The sequence below is a fragment of the Penaeus vannamei genome, chromosome 35 (assembly GCF_042767895.1).
Source record: "Penaeus vannamei isolate JL-2024 chromosome 35, ASM4276789v1, whole genome shotgun sequence".
Lineage (NCBI taxonomy): Eukaryota > Metazoa > Arthropoda > Malacostraca > Decapoda > Penaeidae > Penaeus > Penaeus vannamei.
This window is the reverse complement of record NC_091583.1, coordinates 22,037,009-22,047,008: the sequence shown is the minus strand read 5'-3', so window position 1 is coordinate 22,047,008 and position 10,000 is coordinate 22,037,009. Positions and strand designations below refer to the sequence as shown.

Genomic DNA, 10,000 nt, shown 5'->3' with positions numbered 1-10,000 from the left:
ATACAGAATCACAACAGCAGAAACTGATGATAGGTTTGTCACAGTGGGGGTGTATGTATTGACAACATACTCTCCATAACATCAGATGTTTCCATTATTTTGAAAGTAAAAGACACTGTGCCTCATGTTATAAGCAATTGTCATTTTAGGTTAAAAAAAACAAAAAACAAACAAAAAAAGATCAATGGATTGATAAAATGTATATGTATGTGTATATATATATATTTATATATACATATATTTGTAGTTTTCGTATTTGATAGCTAGTGGATGCTAGACATGGACAGTGTGATCAGCAAAGTATATTTTTCAGTCTGTCATACAAACTGTTAAGTTATAATGGTGTAACACCATTACATAATTTTCCCTTAGTCTTTACTGTAGTCAGTTTCTTTACACAAGGTAAAATTGCTACTATTAACATTTTCTAAACAGTAGGGCTACACTTTTATACACATTCTGTTGTATTACATCATCTTATTGGAAAGAAGTCTTTGCATTTATTACAATACATTACCATTATCTATACATATTTTTTCTACATTTTTCTTGGTATTGTTTGCAGTGACAATTTTCTAAAACTGCCAGGTAGCCACAGATAGGTATTTGGGAGGCTAGATTTGACCATGGTCTGCATTAGGAGTCTTGGTCATGCCTCTGTATTTTATTGTGTCAATATTCTGCTTTCACTTTTTTTCTTTTTTTCTGGTTAGATGTCACTAGCCTTATATTGATTGCCCTCTAGTGACCCTCATCTCACCCTTATTCTGGTTAACCTTCACTGCCAAGTTGTCAGACTTGGCATCCTATACCAATTTTTTAAATATTGCATTCTTTATGAATCATATTTCCTTTAATTTTTGTACCTGTTTCCTGTTAGAATGGAATTTTAAGCTAATATTGTTACATGTTATATTATACTCTCTTTGCACTTGTATCTGGACATAGTACAACATTTGTTATTGTTTTTCAAATTGTCCTTCATGCCATATCCAGTTCCCTTCTTTGTTATCCCATACATGATTTACCATTTCCTGTCCAAACTATCTAAGTGTGTCTGGTCCTACTTTGTCCTTGTGCCAGTCTCTTTTTCCATGTTGGTTCCCTAGCTGTCCTTGTGCTATCCCAGTCTTCCTTTGTCTGGTTTCTCAGTGTAGTGCTATCAGAATTTGTCGTCACACCATCATGGTGCCCGCTGTTTGCTATCTTTTGAATATTGTACCTTTACCATGATGGCTAGCTCTGACGTACTCATGATTCTTTTGACCCACTCTTAAACAAACTTGCCCGCGGCACGTGTGACTGTGTCACTCCTGGCATTCAGCAACTCCACATCCTTATCAACATATATCTCTCAAATTTATTAAAAAAGAAATATAGCATAAAAGAATAATGATTATTACAATACATGCTTGTAATGTCCTTGAGTATCCATTTAGTAAACTGAAGATAATAAAAACTCTGTTTGGATGCTGGAGGAATCTGAAGGAGGAGTGACCAAGGCGGTTGAGACTGCGTACTCCCGCAAACTCTGGCGAACATTACAGTGGCGCTGTCCGTTCCCTTGCAGACATTGGAAATTTGCTTCAAGCGAGCGGTTTCATGAAGAACTTTATGCCCCTCGTGGTGGAAAGCGGGCCGGGGAATGAGGGTAGGCCAGTGTTGCCATCCCCACTAACAAAGTCATTCATAATACCATCAGTTTTAACCATGTTACCCCTGTATGGAATATTCACACACACTAGGCACCCCCAGAGAACTTCACCTTAGTGTCAGTCCCTCTTGATACTAGATAGTGGAATGATTTGTTCTTCTTGTGTGTGAGTATTCACTAGTGGTGTAAAGATTAGCCTTCTTGCCAGGGTTATCCATGTTGCGGCAGACATAGATCCCTCCTCCACCACGGGCTCTGCATGAATACTGAGTAAACGACGTGACCGCTGATGTCGAGCCTTAGCTAATGATCCAGTATGGCCCATTGTCCACTTCTTGTTAATAGGAGAATGAGCTTTATTGAGACAATATATAAGGTTTCAAGTCTCTGGTCTGGTCACTTGAACTAATCTGTCTCGAATGTGCCTCTCAGCAAGATCCTGGTGGGGGTTTCTTCCCCCCAACCTCTATCTTGTAGAGGGGAATACCAGGTCTTGGTCAACCAGTTGTGCACGGCAACATTGCTACCAAATTTTCCTTTGGCTTGCTCCCATGCATGTAATTTTGACTTTATCATTCAGGTGACAAGGATGCCTAACCCGGAACTCCGGTTGATGGCTGAGCTGTTAAGGGGAAAACTGTAAGTCTTGCTGAGGGGCAGTCATATATGGGTAAGAACCCCCCTGCCCCTGCCCCCCACACTACCCATCGTGCCCCGACCCCCACCCCCGGCCATACTGTGTCCCTTCCAACAACCAGCTGATGACCACACTTACACATCTCTTGTATGTTACCCTTACCACTAACACTACTGCCCACAGACATGATTACATGATTAAAACTGCATATATCAACTTCAAATAAAATACTATTTTAATTTGTTCAGTTGCTCACACCTTTATCATTACTGCAGACATTAGTGTTCCTAAATTAGAACCTGCATACCTTTTTCACTGCAGTAATGACCTTTTTTGAATTTTACTACTTAAACACATCAGAATTTGATGCACCCATAATTATTGAAATAGAAAATACATGTCCCTCGACCCATGCCACTATCATTACATTCACCTTATGCATTGCTAAGTGAATTTAATAATGGTGTTTTAGTCATGGGCATGGTGGAGCGGTTTGGTATGGGCAGGCCGTGGGTGGGACAGGTGGGCATGTGGGCTAGATTACCCCTCTGCCTCCATCACCGCCACTACCGTCAAGTAGGACTTTCAGGGTTACAGGTCTCCCAGGGAAGTGGTGTAGCATCAGGGTGGGTTAAGTCACTCACTGGAGATCAAGCTTTTATAGGATGCTGCTTTCACTTCTGATGAGTGTCACCTGTGGTTCCAGGAAGTGATAACTGAAGGCCCATGTTAGTCCTTTGTAAATCTTCAAGAGTTGTCTGGTGTGGGACCCAGGGAATGCTGCTTAAGGATCCAGGAAGTGGTTTATCATATTCCACCTTGTGGACACAGTTTATGGTCCTCAGGAATAGCTATTATATCAGGATGATATTTACCTTGGTGTGTCCAGCATTAGCTGTGTTCATATAATTATACAATCGTTGATGAGGGTCACTTTTTGTCCATGTAGATCATCATAGGCTGATACAATTAGGAGGCTTTTTTATGGCTCAGAGTTATTATTTTTGTTCTAGGGACCTTCAAGTCCATATTTTCTCTTGTGCAATATTTTAATGAAAAAAACAGGCAAGTAATGTGTGAAAGTTCATTAAATACCATTTACATTCTAGCAGGTGCTAATTATGGTTTCAGAGGTGGAGGCTTTGCCACTAAGCAGCAAGTAGACATCTTAGTAGTTGTAGGAAAAGTGAAAATATATCACTTTCAAGTGCTGCCTGTTGCCTCAAATGTACGTTTTTGGATCTAATGGGATGTACTACCATGAGGTCTTACGTGATTTGCTTACTTCCATAGAGAATAAAAGCCCACAATAAGTACAGTGTTATGTCTGACAAATACATTTCGTGAATCATATTACTAAGAAATAGTAGTGGAAAATGGTAAGAAATGAGGGTGGCAGTAACTTTACCAAAATGCAGTATTGATCTGGCATTTTCTATATGTCCAGTGTGATGGTGTGGAGGATAACCCTGAGAGTATTACTTAACGAGAAAATCCCCCTGCTAAGAGGAGGAAAATCTCCCTCTTCAAATCCCTTAACTTAACTACAATATATAAAATTCCCCATGAGTAATCACCCCCTTCATATCCCCCCTTTTTTCTTCAATATAGAAAGTGAGAGAGGCAGAGGCAAGTGAAAAGGTTTGAAGCCAATTTTTTTTTTTTCTAATTTTTTTTTTTTTTTTTTTTTTTAACTTTATTTTTATTATTGTTATTTTTTTATTATCTGTGGGCGGTGATGCATGTGTTTTCTGCCTCCCGCACTAACTCATATCTCTTCTTTAGTGGCATTATTCAGGAAAGGAGTCCGCGCTGTCCAATTGGTAGGCCGAACAAGTAGGTAACATCCCCGCAACAGTGGTGGTGATGGCCGTGTGATACGCATGTTGCATGCTTATATATATATTCATATATATATATATAATATATATATATCTTTTTTTTATATACATGATTATCCATACCCGTGGTGTACTGTAATCCACAAGCTTCAGGGAGCTCAACTTGCGGGATCCTACCCAGAAAATTGATAGAATAATAATAATGCTACTGACATTGTTACCATGAAAACCCATTGTTCTACTGATATGGTTATGATGTTTTGTTTTGTTTTAAGAATAGAAATAAAGGTGAAAATTAAAAGGAAAATCTGTGATCTTATCTTGGATATTGAAAAGCTAGGAATAAGCAGGAGGAGGGGGAAATAAACTAATAGGAATTGAATTTTGAATAAGATAAATGTCATGAGAAATCCCTGAAACTGGTGAGTTACTTTCTGCATGTTTCACATTGAGATAAACAAGCCAGACCTCTCCCACAGTCCGCTCACTAATCCTAACACGCAGTTCATTAAGAAGTAAAGCGCTTTAAATCAATTTGATACTCGTCTTGAATATGGCCTAAAGTGACACCAGCCGAATGTTATACATATATACCTTTTTGTTAACAATTTAAAAATTACAACACAGATATCAGTGTTTGATAAATGATTTTCAGCCATAAAGTAAGAAACAAAAAGATAGGCGGCAAAGAAAATTAGCACAGCCATCGAGTATATGTTAAAGAAATACGAGTATAAAAGATGAGTTAAAAGAAAAAGCAGTTTCTTCTTCCTTACCTTCTACTAACCTTCACCCCCTCTCTCTGTCCCTCTTGTGTTCATAAAGGTGGAGAGGTTACCTTTGTACCAAGTAAGTCTGCAGCAGAAGTACAACTTTTTATCAAGTGTACACTTTTTTGGTTCTATAGGCAAGATGCTGTTGTTGATTTGCACAACAGCCGCATGAAGAGAATGGTATCCAGTTGATCAATATAATCATTAGAAAACTAGTGGTCCTAAAGTAAACAGTGGATGTTCATCATGGATCAGTTAGTTGACTATGTTTAAACAGTGTGTGTCACAATTGAAAATTTTACAAATGGGATGCACAGTGTCCAAAACATGTCACATCCATTCAGAACTCCAAGACGCTCAATTAGATGGTGGTGGGATGAGTCATTGTAGGGGCTTTGAGCTCGGCACAGTGTCGGAAGTGCCAGCCCACCATCATAAGGACCAAGCGATGCATATCTAGCAGTTCTTGGAGATCGTAGCAGCAGACCACACTGTAGCCATGCGGGCGTGCATGAGATCAGGATACGGGCACAACGGCTGAGGGAAGCATGAGAAGAATATATAACAAGAATAAACACTCACTTATATACACACATGAACCATGGACATATACATGCATACATGTACAGTACACAAATATTTATATGCACATGCAAACACGCCCTCTCACACACACACACACACACACACACACACACACACACACACACACACACACACACACACACACACACACACACACACACACACACACACACACACACACACACACACACACACACACACACACACACACACACACACACACACACACACACACACACACACACACACACACACACACACACACACACACACACACACACACATACACACACACACACACACACACACACACACACACACACACACACACACACACACACACACACACACACACACACACACACACACACACACACACACACACACATACACAGATATTTTGGCTGAAATCAGCTACGAATACTGCCTCTTTTAGAAAAGACAAAATATATGAGCATTTACATGTACAAAGATAAAAAGATAAAAATATCTAATGTACATTTAAGTACATTTTTTGATGCATTTAAGTAAAGACATTGTTATGCTTACTAGATGCTAAGATTGGTATATATTACATGCAAGAAGTTACTAAACACTTTAAATTGTTCAATCATTTAATCTGTATGAATTCATTTTTATTACATGGTATAGACAGCCTAATGAAAATAAATTTTGCTACTTCATTTAGTAATATGCAGTCAGAAATTATGCGTGATCACTTGTTGGTAATTAAAGATTATACAATTAAATTTAAGTTTAAAATTATACAAGTATTAAAGAAATTACAATGGAGACAAGAAAAGCATCTCAAGACTCTATGCAATGTGTACCTTATCGAAAAGGCAGTTTTTACAGTAGGAGACATCAATCCATTAACTTCAGACAACATACTTCAACTTTTTGTCTGTATCCCTCAGCCGTCTAAGGGTATTGCCCCAGGGATCCATAGTTTCCTCATCCATTGTATTTCCTACAATATCTCTCCGGTCTACATCTTCCTCAATTATTCTTATAGTATTGTCTAAATTTTTTATAGTTATTTACTATTCCTGATTACCTCTTTTATATTTTAGTTGTCATGTTAGTTTATTCTTTATGTACAAATGTTTCTGTTGCATTAAATTTCTCATAGTATTCTTTGTCTCAGTTATAGTCAGTCTTTGGTAAACAAAAGAGAGGTATTTTCTAATTAGATCTCTCTTCAGATCATAGTTGAAAGTGGTAAATAATTTTGTAGAAAATAAATTTGTCACATTACATGTGCCTTTTTTGTACAGTTTTCTGGTAAAGTGAACATACTTTTTCTTAGTTTAGTGGGTTGTGACAGTGTTCCAGTACCCACACTAAATCACATTTCTGATGTCGACGAAGATTTTGTGAATGTATCCGTAGAGAACTTTGTCCACCGTGTAGTAAAGGAAACATTTTGTTACCCGCTGGCCAGCTATGTGTATAATGCCAGCCAACGTTCTTTGTCTTTCCTCAACCTTTGCGAGCAACAGGAAAGGTTTTTAGTAAGTCTAGAGATGAGTGGGTTTTAAGTAGCTTGATACCTCATTCTTTACTATAATGTCCAGGAGTTATGATGAAAGAATGTAGGAGTTCACAAGGGTGTAAATGAATTATGGTGTTGTAAGATGTACTCATTCCATTGCTGTATACTGCGATGTTTTCTGTAAAATTATCTTTTGGAATTATATCACTTTCTTTTCATTTCTAAAACTAGATAAATGTCTGATTACACCCTTTAGCCACTAATGCACTAATCATTTGCCTGAAAGTGATTAACAGTACAAGAATAAGGAAAGGTAGTATTCTGGACTACATATGACATTGTGCCACTTATAATGATAAAGTCATTGTCCTTCTTTGCTGTGAGTTTGCCATGTGTGCAAGACTTCATTTCTCAAGTGGTGACCTACCTCTTCTCTTGCTATTTCTTGCCTCATTACTCCTGGAATCTGTCTAACCCTGTTCCACTTTCTGTCCTCATGATAAACCCCTTCACAGTCCTCAAATGTCTATGAGGTAGATGCAGAATAACCTGATATTTTTTTTCCATGAATTGTTGTTCATTGTATGGATGAAATTACCATGTTAATCTTACTAAGGATTAGCATTTAGAGACAAATTGTTAAAAAGCCTTTGTCCTGAAGCACCTCATAGATCATCTGTCACCTAACAGGATCCCTTTCCAGCAATCCCTACTCCCCCCAAAAAAGAAAAAATAGAAAATCCATTGGCATTCTATTTCTTGTTTATTTATTTATTATTATCATTGTTATTATTATTATTACTATTATTATTGTTGTTATCATTACCATTATCATTATTATCATTTATTTATTTTTTGGTCATCATTTCTGGATTTTTTTTTTTTTTTTAGGTGGGGTTTTGACTACTGTGTGGCTGTTAGTTACGCGTGTTTTTTCGGTGTGTTTGTTTCAGATAAGTCAGATATTGAATCAGAACTCTACCAAGTTACTTACACCCCTCCCGAACTACCCAAGCGTCTGCTTAACAACTCCAGAGGTACCATAGTTGCTTCTTTCACCATACTTTTCACCATTTCTTTTCACCATCTCCCACTCTCTTATTCTTCAGCATTTTTTATTATTCCTTGCGAGTCTTCTGAGAGCATTTAAAAGTAGGTAACTAATTAGTACTTGAAATTGAGTACAATGCTACTTTTCTTAATCAAATCTAGTTTAAGTAAAAAAAATATATATATATATCTTGTAGCCATGTCATGTTCTGTATTAGTATCTTGGGCAAGCGAGAGTATGATGCCAGACCCCAGAGGTGCAGTGTTTATTTCTATACTGGAACTTATATTTCAGTTTTGATTGTAGAGTAAATTGTCTGCCTGCATATGTGTTATATATTTTTTTGGTTTGTTTGTTATGTTTTCCTAACAGCTATTATTATATATGAATGTATGAAATAGGTGTTGGAGATAATACTTCAGAATAAAGAGATTTCATGATATTAGATATAGTTATATGTAAAATAAACAGTTTTTAGATTACATTAGCAGAAACATTTATGTTGTTGCTTTTAGAGAGTTAGATGTTACTAGTTAAGTTCTGATGGTAAAAGCAATATATTCCTGTTAAAATTCAAAGAAATTAAAGAAAATTAGTATTGTCATGGTTTTCTTGCAAGAGCTATATCAATAAACATTGCACCTGGGGGGCTCTAGCCTGTGTTTGTTTTGCAACTTTAGCATTTAAATTAGTGTTACTTGGTAGTGGAGGAGGGCGAGCGACAGGTGGATGGGTGGTGGTGGTGGGCAGTGGATAGGACTTCTGGGTGTCACCCTGCCCTCAGCCCGGGGGAATTAGGCCCTCCAGCTGCCGCCCGCCCACCCGCGCTTCCTCGTAGGGAGGTACAAAGTCTTGGTTATTGAAAGTAGGAAATGTAGAACCACAGTCCTTACAGATCACTCCTTGACGTTGTGTGTAAACTTGACTGTCTTTGTGAGTGCCTCAGATGCTCCTATATGAGCTATCATTATTGTTGGTTTGCGTAAAACAGAAGAGTACTCTTATTACATTTAACTGTGTATTTTTTGCACTGTGAGATACACCAGAGTATGCAGGTCTGATATGATACTGTTCACTGTGTTCTGTGTGCTGGTGTGCCTGGGTGCTGGCCATCAGTGTAGTGTAGGCAGGGCTAGTTGGGGGCCAGACCAACCCCTGCTGCTAGTGCTTGAAGGGGACGGGGGAGAGTGACCCTCGGGAGAGGACATATCCTAACTACATCCTCACCCACCCTATAACCACCTCCTCCACTCATCCACCCTCAGCCTCCACTCCTTGTGTAGTGCAGCTGACCTACTTAACCCAGACCATCCAATGGTGAGGTAAGACAAGGCAGTACTGAACTGCATGAGCATTGTAGGCATGAGGTGGGTGGTACCCTTTCCAGCAACCAGCCAGGTGGTGGTGATGGTCCAGTAGCCGGGAGTGTCCGGGACAGTGCCCTGTAGAGCACCAGTGGGGTGGCACTTAGTGCCAGGCTCCTCGACTAGCACGTCGTAGTTAAAACTTCTCTCTACAATGTCAGGTCTAATTCACCATCCAAAAAGAGCTTACGGAATAAAGCATCAGGAGACAAAAATCATTAATCTGCACTATTCATAATGTAATGCGAACATCTTTGACCACAAAGTTGCAGTGTTTTTCCAAAGAAAATTTCATAGACTAGGAAACCTTGTATAATGTCATGAGCATACATACAGCATACAGATAAGTCAGTGTTCACTGAGGTGATGTGGCTGAGCAGGTTAGTTCCCAACAGAAGAGGCCAGCAAGTGTCTAATACCCATCCCTCCCCACAGGCGACAAGATGCCGCTCAGAGATGGAAGTAAGTGTCCTGCTCCGTCCGCAATGTAGTTTTCTCCTCCCTTTCCCCAAGCTCTGTAATTCTCATGAGTATCCTAATTAACCTTTCTCCAGGTCCTTGTAAATTTCCTTCCGATACCCAAGTACATCCTCTAAGCAC

At 38.7% G+C, this 10,000-nt stretch overlaps 1 protein-coding gene across 11 annotated transcripts in view; it reads left to right on the top strand.

Annotated features, from left to right (window-relative positions):
• slo (calcium-activated potassium channel slo) overlaps positions 1-10,000 on the top strand; it is a 365,574-nt gene that overhangs the window by 322,193 nt on the left and 33,381 nt on the right. For 4 of the 11 annotated variants that reach the window (XM_070114251.1, XM_070114250.1, XM_070114247.1 and 1 more), the window contains exons 15-16: positions 7,939-8,022; positions 9,836-9,862. The exons of 5 other annotated variants lie outside the window; for them this stretch is intronic. In XM_070114251.1, the coding sequence (XP_069970352.1) occupies positions 7,939-8,022; positions 9,836-9,862 (111 nt within the window). Of the gene's footprint in view, positions 1-4,076; positions 4,128-7,938; positions 8,023-9,835; positions 9,863-10,000 lie in introns of all 11 variants that reach the window. 2 more of the 11 variants (XM_070114252.1, XM_070114254.1) reach the window with 2 other exon arrangements.